A 23,855-nucleotide genomic window follows, 5' to 3' on the forward strand; every position below is an offset into this window, starting at 1 on the left:
GGTTTTAAGGCCCCATTAACTTCTTAGTGGCTGTGGGATAACCCTGTGGAAGTTCTCAGCAGGCAGCTAACTATATGGTGTAGAGCTCAGGAAAGAAATCTGGGCTGGAATTTGTGGTGGTAAAAGAAGTCACTGGAGTAAAAGGGAGAATGTGTACACAAGCCCACAGAAGTAGTGCTAAGACTGCTATCATTTCATAATTCTCAAAAGCCTTAATTTCTGAAATGCCTTTGTACAAAAAGATTACATATCTCTGATGGCTCAACGTATGGATTACAGATTGTAAATACAAATAACCTCACAGAAACTACAAAAAAGAGATAAAGGACAGGTTGGGGGGGCGTTAATTAAACTAGAGAAGACATAATCTGCCCAAACCAAGTTATTATTTTTTCTTTATTATATTTTTAAATACTGTTAGTGCCCAAACAAAACACAAAAAGGACTGCAGGAAGCCAGTTTGTACCTCCAGAGTAATTTCTATAGGCCAGATTGCTCATCAATGCCTTTCTTAAACACAGCCTGGATTGAAATTTCTTGGACAACATCAATCTTGATACCTAATTGTTATCTCCCTCAGAATCCAATACCATGTCACAGAGAAAGCTGCCTCCCTCCTTTCAAGGCAGGTTTAAGGTTTGAGATGTCTATAATACATCTAAAGAATGGATAAAGGGCTGAGAATGTTCCTGAAAACTCATAGTAGAGTAAGACACACTTTACCATTGATGCCTTGCAGATGATGACTTCCTGCTAGCCCCTACCCACTATGGGACTAGTTCCAGAGCATCATTATTTAAAATTCTGCAACAGAAGCATTTGTTTCCTTTCTCTGTTCTAATTCAAACATAGGAGAGCCTCTGAATCTTTCAGATTGGAAAATCCTGATTTATATTTTGGGAAAAGCTGAGAGCAAGTTGTTGCTGGAAATTCTCCTCACCTCTGCCATCTTTGTTTTACTCCCTTGGAGCGTAAGGCCTTTTGGATCCAGAGCCAAGGGCACAACCAGGCTGCTTAAGGTGTCTAGTTTGAACACTGATGAGCATTCTGCAGATGTTTGAATTAGGTGAAACTGCCTTTAGCATCCTTACCTAACTTGATACCAGTTGACCCTGCACTCTGGTCTTCATTAGAACCCCTAGCACACAGCCTGGAGAGGTTGCACATGATATAACCTCTTCCCTCCTTCATTGGGCAGCTATACACATTATCTTCTCCAAAAATCAGTGCTCTGAAAAATGAGTGCACTCATAATCTGCTTGGGCACTTGGTTATCTCTGGTCTCCCCAAATAGTTTTCTTCTAATTGTAAATTTGACCCAGCTATTAACAGGAAGAACTATTAAAAAAAAATGTGACTTTGGTCCATGGACAACTGCCTTCTCCAAACTTACTGTTTTTATATCTTTGACCTTAATGAAAGTCTCAGCAAAGCCCATGAGCATATCAATTTTTGTGCGTCCATCACAGCTGTTCCTGAATAGTTTCCGGGTGTAGGGAATGAGGATAGAATGCCTGGGTAGCACCACAAGAGGCTTTCTTCTCTTGAGCAAGCCCCACATGGCCTCTTTCCTGGCCCAACTGGCTCTGCCCCTGCATCTGCTGCCTCTCTTGTCTGAGGTCTGGGCAAAACAGCAACCTCTGATCTTGGCCTGCCAGCTGGTATCTGACCCACTGCTCTTGGGCCTCCTTCCAGTTCCCAGTCTCTTGCAGGTACACGTGCTGAGCAGGAGAGCCCGGAGCAGAGGCATGCCCCCGGGATGTGACACTGGTAATACTGGGAGCAGGTGCAGCAGCCTCTTCTCGGCAGCCACCCTCCTCTCGGGCAGTGCGCCGGCCCACCTTCCTTCGGGACACTCCATTCAGAGACTGGTGGGGGAGCTGGTTCGGCTTGTCCACAATGACCTTCATTTTCATATCTGTGGGACAAAAGGAGTTGGGGAAGAAATGGATTTAGTTAGGATACAACAGTACATTAAAAGGATTATTCACCACGACCAAATGAGATTTATTCCTGGGCTGCAAGGTTGGTTCAACATCTACAAATCAATCAATGTGATACAACACATTAATAAAAGAAAGAACAAGAATGATATGATCCTCTAGATAGATGCAGAAAAAGCATTTGACAAAGTACAGCATCCTTTCTTGATTAAAACTCTTCATAGTGTAGGGATAGAGGGTACATACCTCAATATCATAAAAGCCATCTATGAAAAACCCACAGTGAATATCATTCTCAATGGGGAAAAACTGAGAGCTCTCCCCCTAAGGTCAGGAACACGGCAGGGATGTCCAATATCACCACTGCTATTCAACATTGTACTAGAAGTCCTAGCCTCAGCAATCAGACAATAAAAAGAAATAAAAGGCATCCAAATCAGCAAAGAAGAAGTCAAACTCTCACGGTTTGCAGATGATATGATACTTTATGTGGAAAACCCAAAAGACTCCACCCCAAAACTGTGAGAACTCATACAGGAATTCAGTAAAGTGGCAGAATATAAAATCAGTGCACAGAAGTCAGTGGCATTCCTATACACCAACAACAAGACAGAAGAAAGAGAAATTAAGGAGTCGATCCCATTCACAATTGCACCCAAAAGCTTAAGATACCTAGGAATAAATCTAACCAAAGAGGCAAAGAATCTGTACTCAGAAAACTATAAAATACTCATGAAAGAAATTGAGGAAGACACAAAGAAATGGAAAAACGTTCCAAGCTCATGGATTGGAAGAACAAATATTGTGAAAATGTTCATGCTACCTAGAGCAATCTGCACATTTAATGCAATCCCTATCAAAATACCATCCACTTTTTTCAAAGAAATGGAACAAATAATCCTAAAATTTGTATGGAACCAGAAAAGACCCTGAATAGCCACAGGAATGTTGAAAAAGACAAGCAAAGCTGGTGGTATCACAATTCCAGACTTCAAGCTCTATTACAAAGCTGTAATCATCAAGACAGTATGGTACTGGAACAAAAACAGACACATAGATCAATGGAACAGAATAGAGAGCCCAGAAATGGACCCTCAACTAATCTTCAACAAAGCAGGGAAGAATATCCAATGGAAAAAAGACAGTCTCTTCAACAAATGATGTCAGGAAAATTGGACAGCCACATGCAGAAGAATGAAACTGGACCATTTCCTTACACCACACACAAAAATAGACTCAAATGGATGAAAGACCTAAATGTGAGACAGGACTCCATAAAAATCCTTGAGGAGAACACAGGCAGCAACCTCTTCGACCTCAGCTGCAGCAACTTCTTCCTAGAAACATCGCCAAAGGCAAGGGAAGCAAGAGGCAAAAATGAACTATTGGGACTTCATCAAGATAAAAAGCTTTTGCACAGCAAAGGAAACAGTCAACAAAACCAAAAGACAACTGACAGAATGGGAGAAGATAATTACAAATGACATATCAGATAAAGGGCTATTAAGAACTTATCAAACTCAACACCCAAAGAACAAATAATCCAATGAAGAAATGGGCAGAAGACATGAACAGACATTTCTGCAAAGAAGACATACAAATGGCCAACAGACACATGAAAAACTGTTCAACATCACTCGGCATCAGGAAAATCCAAATCAAAACCTCAATGAGATACCACCTCACACCAGTCAGAATGGCTAAAATTAACAAGTCAGGAAATGACAGATGTTGGCAAGGATGCGGAGAAAGGGGAACCCTCCTACACTGTTGGTGGGAATGCAAGCTGGTGCAGCCACTCTGGAAAACAGTATGGAGGTTCTCCAAAAAGTTGAAAATAGAGCTACCTTATGACCCAGCAATTTCACTACTGGGTATTTACCCCAAATATCCAAATGTAGTGATCTGAAAGGGTACATGCACCCCAATGTTTAGAGCAGCAATGTCCACAATAGCCAAACTATGGAAAGAGCCAAGATGTCCATCAACAGATGAATGGATAAAAAAGATATAAGGTGTGTGTGTGTGTGTGTGTGTACACACACAATGGAATATTATGCAGCCATAAAGAAACCCGAAATCTTGCCATTTGCAACAATGTGGATGGAACTAGAAGGTATTATGCTAAGCAAAATAAGTCAATCAGAGAAAGACAAGTATCATATGATCTCACTGATATGTGGAATTTGAGAAACAAGGCAGAGGATCATAGGGGAAAGGAGGGGAAAAATGAAAGAAGACGAAACCAGAGAGGGAAACAAACCATAAGAGACTCTTAATATCAGGAAACAAACTGAAGGTTGCTGGAGTGGAGGGGAGTGGGAGGATGGGGTGGCTGGATGATGGACATTGGGGAGGGTATGTGCTATGGTGAGCGCTGTGAATTGTGTAAGACTGATGAATCACAGACCTGTACCTCTGAAACAAGTAATACATTATATGTTAAAAAAAAAAAAAGAAGAAGATAGTAGGAAGGGAAAAATGAAGAGGGGAAATTGGAGGGGGAGATGAACCATGAGAGACTATGGACTCTGAGAAACAAACTGAGGGTTTTAGAGGGGAGGGGAGTAGGGAGATGGGTATTAAGGAAGGTACATATTGCATGGAGCACTGGGTTTTATATGCAAACAATGAATCATGGAACACTACATCAAAAACTAATGATGTAATGTATGGGGACTAACATCACCTAATAAAATAAAATTAAAAAAAAACAACAACAGGGAGACAGGGAGACACACACACAAAAAAGAAATGGATTTAGTTCTCAAATCAGTTAAGGTTAAGAACCCTCACTTCACATACTTCGCATTCCAGAAACAAGACTGTCAATTAAAGATTGAGTTGTATCAGCTTATTGATTTCCAAATGGCTTTAGGAATATATTTTTCCTAAAAAGGCCACTGTATCCCATGCTAAATTTATAATGAATATTAATTATCTAATAAAGATTTGATAGGGGCACCTGAGTGGCTAAGTCAGTTGAGCATCCAACTCTTTTTTTTTTTACGATTTTTATTTATTTATTTGACAGAGAGAGAGACAGCGAGAGAGGGAACACAAGCAAGGGGAGTGGGAGAGGGAGAACCAGGCTTCCCGCCAAGCAGGGAGCCTGATGCGGGGCTCGATCCCAGGACCCTGGGATCATGACCTGAGTTGAAGGCAGAGGCTTAATGACTGAGCCACCCAGGCACCCCTTGAGCATCCAACTCTTGACCTCAGCTCAGGCCTTGATCTCAGGGCCCTGCATTGGGCTCCACTTAATAAACAAACAAACAAACAAACAAACAAATATAAAAATTTGATAATATCACTTCCCCAAAAATACTTTTTATGATGTGGCTAAGTCAACAAGGTTTTCTCCTTATAAGCATAATGGCTTAAATACAAAAACCAGACCATAGTCTGGTCAACTCACATTTGTATTAAGAAATTTGAGCTCTAGGGGTGCCTATGTGGCTCAGTCGGTTAAGCATTTGCCTTCGTCTCAAGTCATGATCTCAGGGTCCTGGGTTCAAGCCCATCTCAGGGTCCTGGGATTGAGCCCCACTCTGGGCTCCCTGCTCAGTGGGGTCTGCTTCTCCCCCACCCCCTACTCTCTCTCTCTCAAATAAATAAATAAAATCTTTAAAAAAAGAAATTCGAATCCAAAAACTAGTCTTAACACTGTGGTTTTTATGAAAAATTCACAATTTGATTATCTTTGATTCTATAAAATATGAATTTAAACATCTGTAGAGATAACATAAACATATCAATAAACATGTACCCATATAAGTGTATACATATATGGTTGTATAATAGTGGAAGGAGAGAAGGACCACTAGACTGGAGTCACAAAACCAGGGTTCAATCCCCTTCCCTGCTAGCTGGCTCTGTGACTTTCATCCTGTCTTTTAGCCTCTCTGGACATCAGTTGTATAATTTCATATTACTCTCAGGTACTACTTCACAATTTACTAAAATGTATTTCATTTTAGCAGTCTTGTTTTAATTACAGTTTTCTTCCCTTGACATTTCATTTGTATTTTATTTTCCTATTCAACAGAATGAATATTCAACTCAGAAGAATACAACATTGGTACTGCTACGGTAAACAAATGATCTGGGCACTTTTGCCCTAATCCGTCCCAATTCTTTGCAGGATATATTATATAAACCATAACACTTGTAGCCTTTAAAATGTGATCATGCCATATGTGAATGAGCTAACTAACCTCTCATATTATTGGGTAATAAATAAAGATGAACTAGAGCTATATAGAGTTCTACTGATGCAGTTAAGTAAAACCTACTAAAACAGATGTTTATGGTATTAAATATATGAGAGATGGTCCCTAGGAGCAACATAGCAAAGCAGCTAAAAGTACATACAGGCTTGGAATCAAACAAGTGTTGTTAGATTTCCTGCTTAGTCCCTTACTCTCTGAACACATGTGCGGATTGTACTTACTCTCCATGTACTTCAGTTTCCTCATCTGTAAAACAGTTATATTGATAGTACCCACCTCATAAGATTGTTTGAAGGTTAAATAAGATGAATCATGCTAAGCACCACCCAAAATCTATGATGTGATAGACTGGATAAATAATAATCACCATAATTCAAATCACTAATGCTCAGAGAGTACTCATCCCCGACAGGCACTGTTCTTTATGCTTTACATTCATTCACTCACTTAATCTTCATAGCCATCCCAGAAGGCTAGTCCCATTATTGTCCTCATTTTACAGATGGAGAACCAAAGGTACAGAGTGTGTAGTTACTTGCCCTAAGTCACAAAGCCTCCAAGTGTAGATATGAGATTGAAACTTAGCTAGCCTGGTCTTTACCATCTAACATAATTACCTAATAGGATTCCACATGCATATTTTTTTACTCTGTCAACAGTTTGTCTTAATAAAAAATGTACCCTAAATTAAAAGCCCTGTAGATATCTTTATCTCATACAGATAGAAACATTATACAAATTCACATTAAAATGAACAAGCAAGCACGCTCCATAAGAGAGACCCTAGAGGTCTAACTTGGAAGTATCTTTTTTCCCAAGATTGCTTATATTTTGTATATACATTCCATTCTCACCAATTTTCTTAAATGTCAGCTCTTAGATTTGCATTTGTTTGCCAAATATCTTGGTTGCTGAAGGTTTGAAACATTTTCATTCTGAAGTTTCAAAAGTGCCTCAGATTCAATATCTCAAAAGAATGAACTTGTCAAATTTTTCTCAAATTCTACTCTTTTCTTTCTTTATTTCATTCATGTAATCCCTTTTCAGGTGCTCAAACTAGGTTGCAGGAGGAATCATTCTGAGCCTCCAGAGATTCTTCATTGGAGAGCTCATCTATTTTTTCACTGGTTTATTAGTTAATCAATCAATTAATTAATTAATTAATTTCTGAGCACCTACTATGTGGTAGGCCTAGAAATACAGCAATGAACAAGAAGCAGTCCTAATATCATGGAGTTTATGCTCTAATAGTGGAGACAGACATAAATCACAAAATGCATGGAGGCTGTACTAGGTCTTATGATAACAAAGGTCCTGGGAGCATGTCCCCTGCTATCCAGGGGCTCCAGGAAACAGACCTCTAAGCTGATTAAGGTGAGAGCCCTATAGTGAGTGTGTATAGCGAGTATGTAAGTAAAATACTAGGGAAGACAAAAGAGGAATTACCTAACACTGCCTGAAAGCTTAGGAAGACTTCACAAAGGAGATGACTCAAGTTTTGAGGCATAATATGGTGGGAAGACATTCTAATATACAGTATGGCATATGCAAAAGCAAGGCGACAAAAACAAACAAGATGTACTGGGGACTCTGAAAATAGCTCCAGACACTGAGAACTGAGGTTGTGTATATAGATGTGTATATAGATGTGTATATACATGTGGATGTAGGGTGGGGAGTGGTAAAAGAAAAAAAGTTATCATACTTGATAGAGGCCATAAATAAATAAGGGGACTTGAAAACTCTACTAAGGAGTCTGGAATTTATATCACAGAAGACGAGGCGGTGGTTTTAGAATAGGGCAGTGATATATTATTTTCATCTTGGGAAGAAGAGCCTTTCTATAATGAAGACAGTGAACTGTGGGGGAGTGAAGGAGGTCAGTTGAAAGGCTACTGCAATAGTCTGAGCAAAACATAATAAAGAACAGTAGGCCAGAGTCAAAGATGTTGAAGAGTCAAGCAGACATATTCTGAGTACGAGATGTAACAGTGGTGGGGAAGAGAAGGCTAATATTTATTGAACATCTAGGTATGGGTCAAGGACTTAAGAACTATCCCCATTTATAGATGAGAGATTAGAAGACAGAAGAGACCTTGTAATCTAGAGAAAGTAAAACAGAATGTATTTCTATTGCATCAGGAAAAAAACATAAAACATTATTTGGTGCACATGAAAATAAACCAATTGAAAATAAAAATATTCCTCTCGGGCTGTATTACTGGTGGCTGTCCAAGTTCCTGGTGGCTGTAGGTGCTAATGAGTTTTTCTTGAATGAATGCTGTAAATATAAGGATGTGAATATATTTTACATTTCCTCCCAAGAAATTATAGCTTTCTTGAAAACATGGGCATGCTCTTACTCTGCTTTTATCTTCTGTTGAAATTATCTCACTGTTAACTGAACACTGATTTTAGTTTCCTCTTCTGCTAAGAAAGTGGGAAGCTTTTTCAGACGACGTATATGAAAAGGCACTTCACGGTAACAGAGACCCTAATTTCAAATTCTGGCTAGTGCTCACTCTGTGTGTGTGCATGCAAAAGCGTGCCCATGCATGTGTGAACTCGCACATGACCTCAGGGCAGGTGGTTAAGAGCACAAGTTTGGGAATGGGACAAACTATTGAACCTATGTCTGGGTTTACTAGAAAACGAACTGCCCCTTTGAATTGCAGTTTTCTTATTAGTGATATGGGATAATTTGGTCTGCTATCTCCTAAAACTGTCGTGAAAGCAGATGAGCTACGACATGTTTTGGCACCTTGTAAACTATGAAGGACCCTAGAAAGCTCAGCTGTTGTGTTGTGGTTGTGTTATTATTGTGATGATGATGGTAACTTGAGGAAGAAACAGAAGAACCATTCATTTGAGTATTTCATGAAAATTTAATGTACATACTGGCTTACACATTACAAGCATTGTTTTAAAAAAATATACCTTTTTCTAACTTTGACATCTAAAAGTATCTACGGCCGAGTGTTCAGGTCCAATTCCTTTCAAGTACTTCATAGATACGTAGTGCTTAGTCTCCAGCTGCATCCTCCTCTGAGCCCAAAAGTCTCAGCTCTTCCCCCTAATTACCCCATCTCTCACCTGTAAGAATTATCTTAAAATACCCTAGCCCTGAAATATTTTTTCATCCTATCTTTCAACACTCTCTGCCTTTTATTCATCTCCCCAAATGCCTTACTTCCTTCAGAAAATACTTCCTAACTCACGCATTTCTTATTGTCACAACACATTGTGTATTGAGGGATGTATCAATCTATTTTTATAAGCTTTAAGGTATCATGATTCAATTTAAGAAACAGTTTTATTGGGGCACCTGGGTGGCTCAGATGATTAAGCATCTTCCTTTGGCTCAGGTCATGATTCCCAGGTCCTGGGATAGAGCCCCATGTCCGGCTCCCAGCTCAGCAGGGAGTCTGCTTCTCCCTCTCCCTCTGTCTCTCCCCCTGTTTGTACTCTCTCTGTCTCTGTCTCTGTCTCAAATGAATAAATAAAGTCTTAAAAAAAACAGTTTTATTAAATTATAGGGTTTTTTTTAACAAATTAAAAGGAACTCAAGATTGTTCTGTTGAAGACGCCCTTATTCATTTGTATTCCAGTATGTGTCTTTTGAAGAGGAACAGGCTAATTATTGAAAATAACGCTTAAATAGCAATTATAGCAATTATCACATGTTGGGCACTAATTATACATATATGTAACTTAATACTTACAGCAACCGCCTGAAGTAAGTGCTATTATCATCTCCCTTTTAGAAGGGAGGCCACTGAGGTACAGAGAGGTTAAGTAACTTCCTAAGACCACATGCAAAGTAGTGGCAGATCTTACTTACTTGACAGAATTCAAAATTCTTGGCTCCAGAGTCTGTACTTTAAGCACCACATAATACTGTGTAGAGTTGAGGATAGCAGCAGGAAGTTAAGAAGAATGTTGGTTTGGACACGCATGGGAATATGGCACGCATGCAAAAGTCATCTTTCATGGGCCTTACAGTGAAAACAAATGTTGAGAACTATCTTGAACCCCTTTGGGCGGGGGCGGGGAAGGAGGCTGTGGCAATATTGTCATCAACATTGCCCATGTCTGCTTTTCTTACATCTCACTTCCAAATTCCTTAACCACTCTTTTATATGTAACGTAAATGCTAATTTATTAACCTGTATATTATCTCCTCTCTCAGTTTCCCAAGAGTTGTTTTGATGTGCATTAGCAGACAGTGATCATGTCTGTATCATACTCTAACAGACAGTATTGGGGCAAAGGGTACCAATTTCTTACCTCAATTTAATCTAATAATGAAGGGGAAGTGAGGTGAGAAAAGGGGGGTAATGACATAATATAAACAGATGTGATATACTTTTGATTTAGAGCAGTCAAATGAGATAAAATAATCATGTTGTTTACATTGTTTCTGTGATACATCAATTAATATTCTGCTAAACCCGTGTTATTCCTATCTTCTCTCTCCTTTTCCACAGTCCTTTTCCCTGGCATGTGTCTGCTGTGGGATACGACCTAACTATGGGACGATTCTCTTGCTTAGAGCTATGAGAACTTTCAGGTTATCCTAGGTTTCCCTATGGGATCTTCAGATCCTTACAGAACTATTTCTGGACAGCTTAAACTACATTGATTTATGCCTCAATACTTGTTGACTAAAATTTCTCATCTGACTTGGGCAACTGCTTCTATTATTGGTCACCTTTCCTTGTATGACAGTCTCGTCTTCCTCTTGAGATGTTGAGTTCCTTCCAGGAAGGAAATTTTTGTGCCATCCACCTTGTCTCCCTATTATGACCGGTCCTATGTCAACTACTGAACTTGGTGTCATCTCCATAATTACTGCTCCCACCAGGAGGAAAAGACATAGTTTACTGAGATCAGCAAATAACCAAAGAACAAGAATAATATATTGTCAGAGAGAAGCAAACTTAAAAAAGAGAAAAAAAGGATTTGAATTTTTATACCTTGGTAAAACCAACAGCACTTCATAGAAGATGAATCAAACACAACAAGTCACCTATTTTCAACCCATTGAAGATATTGTTATCTTGTTTTTGAGAGACCGTTATTGGAGATCTGTTCCCCCTTGTTCTTCAAGTCTGCATCTATTCATGAAGACTAACATAAACTTATCTTTCCTTTGGAGGCCCCAAAACATTTAAAAATCTTCCATGAATTATTTACACGGAAGCTCCAATCAGCAACATACCTGACAGACTCCCTAGTCAAAATGAAAGTGCACTGTATAAAGGTGTCCAGGGAGACTGGCCACCTCCCACTGTGAGGTTATAGACAGAACTAAGTCAGCACACATTATATGTCAGCACTGACATCAGAAGGAATCAGATCCTTTGATCTTGGACCTCCACAGGAAGCTTAGATCTCAGACAAATTAGATAAAAAATGAATTTATAGCAGATATGTGTCCTAAGGCATTTGGCTGAATGTTTGGGTTTTAGCGAAGGAAGAATAGTGAATATCAAAACATATGAATTGGCATGTGTCTCTTCTACCTCCATCTTGTTGGTGAGTCCCCATTAAAATGGAAAGATAAGATTTCAAATGGCCCCTCCATGACACTTAGTGTCCCGTTGGTGGGTTCGATCGAGTTTTAGGAAGAATGGGATAAAATACGGGAACATATATCCCTTTTCTATGAAAAGGAAGACTTGGTGGTGTTAGATCCTTTCAGCTAGTGGTTTTGGATCCAGTTCACCATAGACAGCTATAATTTTTCCAGCTATCCTTAACCTCCTTTGTTTTCTAAAACTTTCCTGGGCAACAAGTATATGGTGTGCCTGTGATTGTTTTAAATTTGTGTAGGTACTGCTCACTGGCTCCTTTTGCAAGGAAAACATTAGCAATGAATCTCTCCTCCCCCTCCCACCACCCTCACTGCTCATATTTTCCCAACTCAGTCTCCATGTCCGGCATTCTGTGTTGGATGATCTGGACTCAGCATAGAAGGCAAATAGGGTCTGAAGTAGACAGATGGATAGTTGATCAACCAACAGAAAGAACGTACTCCACCTTGGTTTCTCGTTTGTTAATAAGGGCAACAGTCCTGCCCACATATTGAAGAAGGCATATGCAATAATTAAGATTAATTAATCTAGATTATTTGTTCCTGTAAGTGAAAAATTATCATATATTTTTTAATAAGAAATGTATTGCAAATCAGAAGGGATGGGAATTTTAAAAAGTTGAAAGAAAAATGCATTTAATCCCATATTATAGCATGAGTGATTTCCATTTTATTGTTTTTATAATATTCCAGCAATGGATGTGTTTTAATAAACCTGATTTAACTCATTAATCCATATGGAGTCTACTTTGGTGTATTTGGGGGTTTTTTTGAGAGAGAGAGAGACAACAAGTGCAAGCAGGGGTGGGGAGGGGCAGAGGGAGAGGGAGAGAGAGAATCTCAAGCAGAGTCCCTGCTGAGTGAGGAGCCTGACCTGGGGCTCAATCTCACAACCCTGAGATCATGACCTGAGCTGAAAACAAGAGCCAGATGCTTTACCGACTGAGCCACCCAGGCGCCCCACTTTGCTGTATTTTTTGAAGTGTGAATCTAGATTGAGAAATGTTCTAAATAGTCAAATTTACTAACCCTATTTATAGACTCTTTTTTCCTTTATTTTTATTATTTCCTTTATCATATGTTCTATTTATATATCTGGTATTTATATCTAATTAAAGTTATTTGCACTAATATTTCCACATATTCTTGTGTCAGTATCACACTGCCTTAGTAATAGTAACCTAAATATTATTCCTTTGAGCTACCCATCCCTACTGCCATAAAATCAATTTCTTATAAAAAATTTGGCTTTGTATCATTGATCTGTATTTTCTGAAGAACTTTAGAATCATCTTATGCTGTTTTATTCAGTATAAAATGATTGTAGCTGCACTAAACTGAAATTGATTTAGGAATTACTGATGTCTTTGCAATATTAGTCAATCTAACTAGAAACGTTGCAATTCCTTATGTAATCAAGTCTCCCCTTTAAACAATTTAATAGAATATAGTTTATTTTTTATGTAAGTCCAATACTTCTCTTGTTAAGATTGTTTTCCAAGACAGTATATTTTTTAGTTGTTATTACACATTTCAGTATGTTCCATACTGTATACCATTGGCTTATACAATATTATTTTTGCATAAATTGACATAATATTTGAGTAAGCTACTCAAGTTACTTATAAATTATAGCAGTTAATGGTTGAAATCTTTTAAGTTACTATTAAACAATTATATCATCTGCAAACCATCAGGTATTTTCTCTAACATTGCCTTCTTTTGTTTTTATATCTGTGTTTCCTAGCACTCTAAAATATATGTTATAGAGTTGTGGTAATGAGTTGCTGTTTTGTGTTCATGTGAGTAGTACTTCTTCTAATATTCCATTGTTAAACCTGATATTGGATCTTGATTGCAAAGAGCATTGGAACTCTCCATCTAATTTAGCAGGAAGGATCTTATTCCTAGTATTTTTAAAAATATTCCTATTTTTAAAAGTTTTCTTAAGGAATTAAGTGCTAGATTTTATTCACATTTTTAAGTTAGGAGGTGTTCATATCTTTTTAATTATATGACATGGGTATGCTGTTTATTAGTGATTTCCAAATATAGTTTACTTTCCTGGGAACTTGGGATGATTTGTAGTCCTGAGCTATTTTGGTCTTCCCTGCTTCTGGACATCTTGAGGCCATCTCTCTCCTCCCCTCTCCCTGTCATTCTTATAGATTTGTACCTATAAAGGTAAACTGATAGTCCTTTTTATTTTATATTCACAAAATACACCATCTATAGTCAATAGGACTCTAAAATGGGAGACCTAAATCCCTGAAGTTGATGGTTATAGTCACACATCCATAACATCTTGCCATTTTTACATGTCAATTTTCAATTCCCAACATTGGGTACATGGATTTCATAAAAAGAAAAAAAAAAAGTGGCCAGTGGCCAAAGATCAGTGTTTGCTCAGGAGAAGGTAGCACCGAGTTCTGTAGCAGTAGCTGTCCCACAAAGACAAAGGCAGTAGCAAGGAAACTAAAGTGGCCCTAGAACGCATTTTGTCTGGAAGTAAGAAGTCACATTTTGCCTGTTGTTAGGACCCCAAGGATGTATAGTCATTATCCTGCTATTAATTTTGTGAACCTGAATAAACTTTCCACATCTCTTTTAGAAGAGATAAGGGGACTTCTATAGTCGTTGAAAAACTGCTGGAATCCAGGGTTCTCTAAAGAGGGGGAAGGGCAGGAAGGGGTCTCATTTCATCTCTATCTTAATCGTTCACTCAACAACCATAGTTATAAGTGGTCTAATATCTTAATGCCCTATGGTAACAGTGCTGCTAGAATTAGAAAAGATACAGAACTTTTACGAAAGGATCTGGACCACACAAACACCAAAATCATGTTGTATATAAAAGATGTTAAGAGAACAAGAGGGAAGTGTTATCAAAGTTGAGAGAAGGGATTATTCTTTCTAGCTAAAAAAAAAAAAAAGAAAGAAAGAAAATGAAAAGGAGGAAAAGAATTCGATCTGGGATAGGAAAGAGTGGAAACTTTAGCTGTGTGGATACATTGGAGGACATTTTGAAGCTGGGAGAACTAGTTGTATATGGGGAATACTGTCCTGGAGGGAAAGAAGGAGTCGGGGGTGGTGGACATCTATAAGGGGGGTGTTAACTGAAACTCAACAGAAGACATATCTGTGAAAGGGAGTGGGTGAAAGTGGAAACCAAATATTGCAAAAGAGGAATTGGTCAAAGTTGGTGAACAGGGCACAGGGTGCTAAGGGGAACACTACGAGGTAAAGGTAACTCTGAGGTGTCTCGCCTGGGAGATCTGCCCCCTGTCAACCCAAATTAGGGGAGCAAGGGAATGGCTGAGAAGGAATGATACAAAATTGAGCTTTGACAGAGCAAAGCTAGCCTCCCTCCCTGGCATTTCTAAACCTGAATGTGTGAAAACTGGACAACCAAGCCCTTAGCAAATGGGATTTGAAACTGTGATATGATTTAGGAGCTAGAGGGACTAAACATGTAACTTAAGATAATGATATTCTTTCTCTCTTGGAGCATTCTCTCCCATCCATAAATGCATTGAATACATATTGTTTGTTGTGATGGCTTTACACTTAATTGTTTGTTGCCTAGAATTGTTCTTTCATTTCCCCCCAAATATTATTCTTGTGTCTCAACCATACTGCAAACTCATAAAGGACAGGGGACCAGATATCACCTCTTTGCAACTATACAGAAAGGATCTCATAAGGTACTAAATAAATGTCAGGAAGTAAATAAATACTTATTCAATATTTATTGGGAGACATCATCTAACTGCATTTATTGAGTCATTCCAGCATCTCCCATCTACATGTTACAAAAACAAATAATAGCTTCTGCCAGGGTTTCTCAACCTCGACATTATTGACATCTTGAGCCAAATAATCTTATAATGCGCAGGGGGGGACCTGCGCATTATAAGATGTTTACAGTGCCCTTGATCTCTTCTCACCAGATGCCAGTAGTATCTCCCCATCCCTGTGACAACTGTGACAACAAAAATGTCTCCAGATAGGGGCACCTGGGTGGCTCAGTCAGTTGGGCATCCGACTCTTGATTTCAGCTCATGTCATGATCTTAGGGTCCTGGGATCGAGCCCTGTGTCCAGCTTTGTGCTGGGCATGTACCTTGTTTGAGATGCTCTCTCTGCCCCTCCTCACCTCTCCCCCACTCTCACTCACACACTCACTCTCTCTCTAAAAAAAAAAAAAAAAAAAAAAAAAAACCTCTAGGCATTGCAAATGTCCTCTGGATGTAGGATGACCAACTGTCCCAATTTGTCTGGGACTGAGGGAGTTCCCGAGAAATAAGGCTTTGATTTTTAAAACTGGGAAAATCCTGGGAAAACCAGGATGAGGTTTTCATCCCACCTGGGGGCCAAAATTACCCTGGTTAAGAACCGTGGGCCTGTGGGAACAGGGAACCACCTATGTATGATCAATTCGAAAAAACAGAAGTCCATGGAGGCACACATTTAATATTCTTGGCACATAAAGAGGAAAATACTAATTTTCAATGAAGTAGGAGGGATTGGGAAAGACTTTATAAAAAACAACAACAACACATTGAGCTGATGCTTAAAAGCTTCAGGAAGTTTTAACAGGTGAAGACAAGCAATCCAACTGGAAGAAATCATGCAAGCCAATGGGTGGGAAGGTGTTAGACAAGTCCCAGGACGAACGAGTTAGTGTGGGGAGTGTGAGCAGGGGGCAGGAAGGTAAATTGTAACCTAAGATTACAAAGATAGGATGGAGTCAGGCCTTGGAAGGCTTTGAGTCTTAAATAACAAGAAGAACCAGCAACAAATAACACATATATATTACACACAATATGCCAGGGATTGTTCTGCACACTTTAGTGATATTAACTCACTTAATCTGCACAACCATAAGTGTGGGCGGTATTATTATGGGAACTTTACCAGGGAGGGAGCTGATGGGCACAGAGAGGATAGTTGGCTTCCTTGAGGCCAAGTCAATGGGAAAGTCAGGATTAAACTCAGTCTATCTGACTCTTAGCTTTCATGCTGTTAACTGTCGCATTCTCCGGCTCTCTAGCTAACACTGGAAATTCATTAGATCTACTGACTGGCAGAGTGACAAATGCAGATATGAATTTTAAAAGCCAGCTCAGGTGGCTGGTAACAATAAAATATGAGGGATATAGGCAGCGCTCCTTTCTTCCTGCATTGTAACTCCACTCCCCCTATTGCATCCATGCAATTTTTAGTAAAAGCCATAACCTGATGAGTTTACAGTCTGAATCTATGGGAGTGGAAATGCTCAATTCCACCAGCTGAATAATTTTAGTGCCAGGTAGTACTTAGTGAATGCAATGTGCTCAGGAGAGGCACAGCCAATCCCCAAAGTTTAGAAAAAGAGGGAAAAGGGAAACTAAAGTGCCATGGAAATAATGAAATAAAACCAAACTTATTTGAAGTTAGCAGTAACTAGTTGTTTTGTAGCTGGTAATAATTTCTGAAGAAAAGTAGGAGATGCATCATTACTTGCCTTGGAATTGATGCTCTTCAAATTTGGACAAAGCTTAGAAAATAAGGAAAAAAATCTGCTATGATCCCTAGGGGTGGATTTGGATAACACATCTTTCTATTTTTATCCTGGATGTCCCAATAGCATGGCCTTTGATACTCCCATCCCTTCAATCTAAACTTTTCCACCGAAACCCTGTCCCTTATCTCATTCCTGATAATTTATTAATAAGCCACCAGATAAAAAATGTTTCTTAATAAAACACCCAGGCATTGTGGACTGCTTAATGTAGTTAATTTAAGTAGGGCAACTGAGATTCATGTAGATATCCATATTAGATTAGGGGGAGATTAGCATCACTCTTGCTGTTTGCTTAAGAATGCAGCTAAGTATGCTGTGCTTTGCAGTGCTGAGTTCAGATGAGCATTTTCAAACACTTGTTCTGAATTTCCATGCAGTAATATAGACAAGAGGTTTCTAGAAGCCAAAATTAATGTGGTCTTAGATGGAATCCAGAAAGAATTCCTGTGCATTTCTCTCTCTTCATTCTTCTCACACCTACTCACCCCAAAACTATCACCACCACCTACTGGTGTAGGGCCAGGCTGGAGTATGGCTGGCTAATTTGTTGGGACATTTCTAAAAAAATAACTTTATTTCCTGCAGTGGAAAAATTCAAACAGGCAAACAAACTGATATTTACACACACACACACGCCAGAGTTCATTGAAGTAGTTAGAGGAAGAACAACACGGAATTGCTACTTTTTAGTTAAACATGGTACTAGGACCATTAAGATTCATATTCCTTTCTCAAGCAGAAAATATCATGAATACTGACTATTGCTTAGAATAAATAGCAATATTATTCTCTTTAGAGTGTATGCTTCAAAGCGTTTCAGATCCATGGAAATTATATGAATATTTTTCATACACCATATCCACATTTGACAAATCCATCTTGTGTTCTGACCACTGTCTTCCTGTTTTCTGTGTCTTAGAAGGACAAGGGCAAATCTTTGGTCTGAAGTAAATGCTTACCTTTTCTTTGCTTGGCACCAATTCCAATGGCAATTAAAAAATATAACAAGCAAAATCATCTAGCATTAATGTACAATGTAAGCAAATAATACATTTTGCTAAAAGTATGGCTAAACGACAAAGCAGAGCTTAACAAAGCTGACTCATTTCTTAAGGGTTCCATATTCAATCTAATTTGTAAGGTTGGTATTTGGTAACTCCACTGTCTCATTTCCCAAATTCAATAATATTGCCAGATTGGCAGCTTTGCAATAGCTAAGGGAAAGATTATATGCCTATACTTTGGTTTTCCCTTTCTCTATGTAACAAATTCAAATGTTAAACCAATTATCATCTCCTAAGAAAAAAATATAAACGTCAACTTGAATAACTGGTTAATAGCTGAGTGAATCAGCTGGACTTGGGTACTCCTATCCTGGGGTGTAATTTCCTTCAGAGGAAGTGACAGTCTAAAGAAGGAGCTAACAACTCAATTGATCCAGAAACTGACAGCCATGGGGAGAGGGAGGCCATAGTTCATCCATGATGGGTGTCTCTTTTGGGAATCATCCCCACTGTCCAAGCTTACCTTCTCCCATCATGGCATCTTCCTTTTTAGTCTCTTGTGATCTTTTGCGCTTGGATGAGAGGTGGATATGATCATTTTGATTGTCAGTCTGGAATTCAGAAATATCTTCACTTTTTATTTCTAGATTAATGAGAAAAAGATGTGACTGTTTCTTGGTTTTTAGAGTAAGACAACATTTTTATTTGTAAACAGGTCCTAAGTGCTAAGGTGTTTCTCTTGTATGCCCCAACACAATGATTGTGATATACATGCACTAGAATGCATATAATGTATTCAGAGTTTAAGGAATAATGAAATACAATCCCATATACTGACCAGCAACTTTAAGGTATAAAACTATACTATACTATACTATAGCCACCATATATGGCTACAGAACACGTGAAATGTGACTAGTTCCAATTAAGATGTGCTGTAAGTGTAAAATATGCACCTGATTTTGAAAAACTGTAAAATATCTAATATTTTTATATTTATTGCATATTGAAATAAATGTTGATATATTAGGTTAAGAGGACACTAGAAAATTGCATCATGTGCCTCACATTTGTGGTTCATGTTATATTTTTACTGGACAGAGCTGGTATAGAATGTTACAATACTCTTTAACCTTTTATTTTGAAATAATGATAGATTCACAGAAAGTTGCAAAGAAATATACTGGAAGAATTCATGCACCCTCATCCAGTCTCCTCCACTGTTAACAACCTATATAACTATATAGTATGATATCGAAACCAGGAAATTGACATTGGTACAATCCACAGAGCTCGTGCAGATGTGTGCTTTTGATTGAAGACTTCTGTTCTTGGCTGATGAGATGTTTTATATTCTATTCATTTATTTATTAAATATCTTAATCAAAAATGTATTTCCATTGCTCATGCCAGGAACTGTTCTAGGCAATGGAAAGACAATGAGTAAGAAAGACCTGGTCCCTGATCTCATAGAGCTTTTATTCTAGTTTGAATGGCAGAGGATAAACAAAAAAATTCGTAATGTAATGTCAATTGATGCCAGGCCATGGCATATGATATTTTTTCTCAAGGAAAAGCACTTTAGGGATTGAGTTTAGCTAAAAATCTGATTTCTTCATGGAACATCATTTTTACATTGAAAGAACTTGGAAGAATGAAAGACAGATTCTGGTTATTCATACTTGGGTACTTGGTAGGTTTTTTTTTAAGTGAATGAAGCCAGCCTGTAACTTCTATGAAACAACTGACAGTATTTGGCACCAGTGATAAAATTCAAGCTTTCATGGGAAATTTAGAATTTTGGATAACTTATATCAACTATAAGTTTCGCAGATATCTAACTCTTAAAGATTAATGTTGATATTAACAAATGCAATTTTAAAAAAATTATAGAATGAAATATGTCAGAATTTGAAAGATCTTTATCACTTAGTGAAACAATATTTTCCAGATGGCTAAAGCATAATGTTTCAAAATCATGCATAGGTAAAAGCTCCACTCAAAGTATATGATAGATTAGTGGGTTTTTCATGTAACAGAGTATAGAAAGTACATTGAGATGTACCTTTAAGTAACTAACTCTTGGCCAGTTTGGGTGCAGTATCAAAGAAGATTATCCACAATTATTTGTGAAGGCTATTAAAATACTCTTCCCCTTCTACTTTGTACTTATGTGAGGCTGGATTTTCTTCATATACTTCAGCCAAAACAATACACTGCAGCAAATGTAATGCGGAAGCTGCTAAGAGAATCCAGCTTAAGGCAGACATTAAAGAGTTTTATAAAAATGCCATTCTTTTCATTATATGTATTTGAAAACATCATTTTTAAATAAAAAAATGTTAATTATGTTAACATATAATGCGTGTATTATTGTCATTTTAAAGTAAAGTAAATTTTACATTTGCTTTTTTAACTTCTAATTTGGAAATAGTAATAGATGGACACACATTGACAAAATCTCTTTGGGGTTTTCAATAATTACTAAAAGCAGAACAAGGTCTCGAGATCAAAATTTTGTAAACTGCTGACACAGACCGTACACCTGAACTGGAGAATCCTGTTCCATGAGGAAGATGGGGAATGATATTTTTTATTCTAAAGTAACAAATGCTAATCCTAGAAATTTGAAAAACACAGAAAAATATAAAGAAGAAAAAACAAATTACTCATACAGAAGTGATTACTGTACCTTTTTTTAAAAGATTTTATTTATTTATTTGTCAGAGAGAGAGAGCACAAAGCAGAGGGAGCAGCAGGTGGAGAGGGAGAAGCAGGCTTCCCACTGAGCAGGGAGCCGGATGCGGGACTCAATCCCAGGACCTTGGGATCATGAGCTGAGCCGAAGGCAGACGCTTAACCAACTGAGCCACCCAGGCGTCCCTGTACCTTTTTTTTTTTTTTTTTCATAAAGTGCTTCCATGATCTCTTTTCATTTTTGTAAAGAAAGTTAGGAGTCTGCATCCACTCAGGAAAATATGTGAATTTAATACAGGGAAATGTGTCCACAGATACTGAAAAGTTGAAAAAGCAAAAAAGAGGTTACTGAGGTAATGATATGCTAGTAACTGTAGGAAGAAGCTTCCTCTATCGCTGGGGAACAGAAGGGAAGAGATGGGGTGAGCAGAGCTTAGTGGGAGGTCCCTCCATTGCGGTAGGCTTAGCTGTAAAATGGAGGATGAGAATTAGATAGGATACGTCACAGAATTGCATGAAATTAAAAACATGAAAGGTCTTTGTTTTCAAACCAAAAAGCAACACACACACACAACTTTAGATTTAAAAACAAAGACCAAAACCTGCATTCCACAAATCACAGGCAACAACCCAGGATGAGATCCCATTTTTCTTGAGAAAGTCAAGGTACCCTTGAGTTTCCTTGCAGTTTGCCCAGCCCCAGCAGGACAGGGAGAGAGGGAGGGATATCACACTGATGCTTGGTTCAAAATAAAGAGTGCGTCTCCTGGAGCTTCCCTCCCCCAGCATCTCTCAGAAACCCAAGCACCATGAGTCTTCCAGGAGTGGCGCCATGCTTCTTCCTCTTTCCTTTCTTTATTTTGACCTTCTTTCTTTGCCTCACCTCTTTTGCACCCACACTTGCTTATCACTTTGGTTTCCTAGCATCTCCTAATCTCACAAGTGTTTTGTCTGCTCATTTGATGTGGTGGAGTCAGGGACTTGTCAGTACCTGGCCTGCCACTCTATCTCCCTCACTCTAAGAGCAGAGTAGAAAGAAAGAAAGAAGCCTCCTTTCCAGAACTTCTTTCCCTCAGTGATGCTCCATGTCTCCAGCCTAAAAGAAATGATCTGCTTTCGGGAAAATGTCTAAGAATACAGTTTCTGTGCTCCTAAGAAAGAAAAAAAAAAACAAAAAACACCAAAAATTCTCTTCCCTCTTCTGATTCTCTTGCCCCTCTTCCTTAAACTTACTTTTTGGAAGATTACCTGGGCAGTGGAACATAATGTTTCAGAGAGTAGGATCTGGAGCCAAACTGCCTGCCTTTTCCCTGATTGTGTGGCCTTGGGCAAGTTACTTAGCCTTTCTGTGCCTCATGCTCTACTTCCATAACACAGAGCCTACGTCATAGGGTTGTTATGAAGATTAAATAAATCCATGTATGTAAAGTACTTAGAACCCGGCCCATAGTAAATATTCAATAAATATGTGCTCTCATGATTATCACTATGATTATTTAAGGTTAGGCAATCTTCATCTCTACTGTATGAACTGAGTAATTTGGTTCCATGTGGTTTAATATGTTGCAGTTTCATAAAAATTTCTCCTTGGGGGAAGAAAAAGAAATGTTAGTATATTACACATGATGACATTTCCCCATCGATATTTTCATTCCCAAAACAAAAATCTACATACTTCTGCTTTTGCTTTTCTTTAGCCAACAGCAAACCAGATAGAACAGAGCCAGCCATGAGGCCACTGAGCACAGGGAAGCAGCCAAGATGATGGTTGACTTCTCGGACCTAGCTGCGGGTAGGACAGTGAATGACCTTGACCGAGCTGTAAAATTGGCCCCTGTTAAAAAAAAAGCCCCCATAATAACATGTTAATAGGGTATAAAGATGCTGATATAACAAAAATATTGTGGAAGAGATATGTTTACAACAACACCTGCCACTTAGTAGGTTCAATAAATATTTATTAAATTAAGTGATTAAATGAACTAATAATAAAGCCAAGATTTGTGTTTCTGAAGAACTACAAGAATCCAGTTCCAACAATAACGTACAATTGTTCTTTCCAATTCTGTCCGTTACCAATGGGGCATTCTTCCAATTCTCCCCTTTCCTTCTCAGACTTATCTTTTCCACCAGTGCAAAATTTCAGTTTCACTCTCATGTCCTACTAATTAGAACAGAAATGCTCTCAGCCCCAGAATGTGTGAAACTACTTGTTCTGACATATGTCTCCTATTCAAAAAATGGCATGTAACATATCAAAACAGGGGAACAGGGACTATTACCACAGAGCCAAGAGAATTTTCTCATGTCCATGAGAATTCTGTTATCTGGAAAACTGGGAGTACAGCAGTGACGAAGAGATAGAGCCACTTTGGTCACGATGATGGGGCAAAATGGGCAAGTTCCTTTAGAGACTGCATCTTTCTAAGAATTCATCTCAAAGCCTTTAATAGACTGAAGAATTTCATTCTCACTTCCTCACTTCAATGTTATTTTTGGAATAAAGCACACAAAATCCAAAAAAAAAAAAGCTTTCTTATACTCATAAAAATTGGTACATAAATGTTTATAGCACCTCTGTCTGTAATCATCCAAACCAGCAAAGAACCCAAATGTTCTTCAACATGGGAATGAATAAACCAACAATGGTTTATCCAGACAATGGAATACTACTCAGCCAAAAAAGAGGTGAAGAAAAAGAGAAAGAAGAAGGAATAAAAAAAAGGGGGGGAGTGAGAGAGGAAGGAATAAAGGAAGGAAGGAAGGAAAGAAAAGAAAGAAAGAAAGAAAGAAAGAAAGAAAGAAAGAAAGAAAGAAA

General features: G+C 38.3%; 1 protein-coding gene across 1 annotated transcript in view; it reads right to left on the reverse strand.

The window, feature by feature from the left end:
* Nucleotides 1-1,463: 1,463 nt before the first annotated feature.
* Nucleotides 1,464-23,855, reverse strand: part of PKHD1 (PKHD1 ciliary IPT domain containing fibrocystin/polyductin) — a 454,138-nt gene continuing 431,746 nt past the window's right edge. Inside the window, exons 64-66 of the mRNA XM_034990755.1 lie at nucleotides 22,713-22,871; nucleotides 18,864-18,983; nucleotides 1,464-1,918 (exon numbers count right to left, since the gene is read on the reverse strand). Of these exons, the coding sequence (XP_034846646.1) occupies nucleotides 1,464-1,918; nucleotides 18,864-18,983; nucleotides 22,713-22,871 (734 nt within the window). The remainder of the gene's footprint in view (nucleotides 1,919-18,863; nucleotides 18,984-22,712; nucleotides 22,872-23,855) is intronic.

Source organism: Mirounga leonina, unplaced genomic scaffold, assembly GCF_011800145.1.
Source record: "Mirounga leonina isolate KUSES-001 unplaced genomic scaffold, KU_Mleo_1.0 Mir_53, whole genome shotgun sequence".
In the NCBI taxonomy this organism is placed as follows: domain Eukaryota; kingdom Metazoa; phylum Chordata; class Mammalia; order Carnivora; family Phocidae; genus Mirounga; species Mirounga leonina.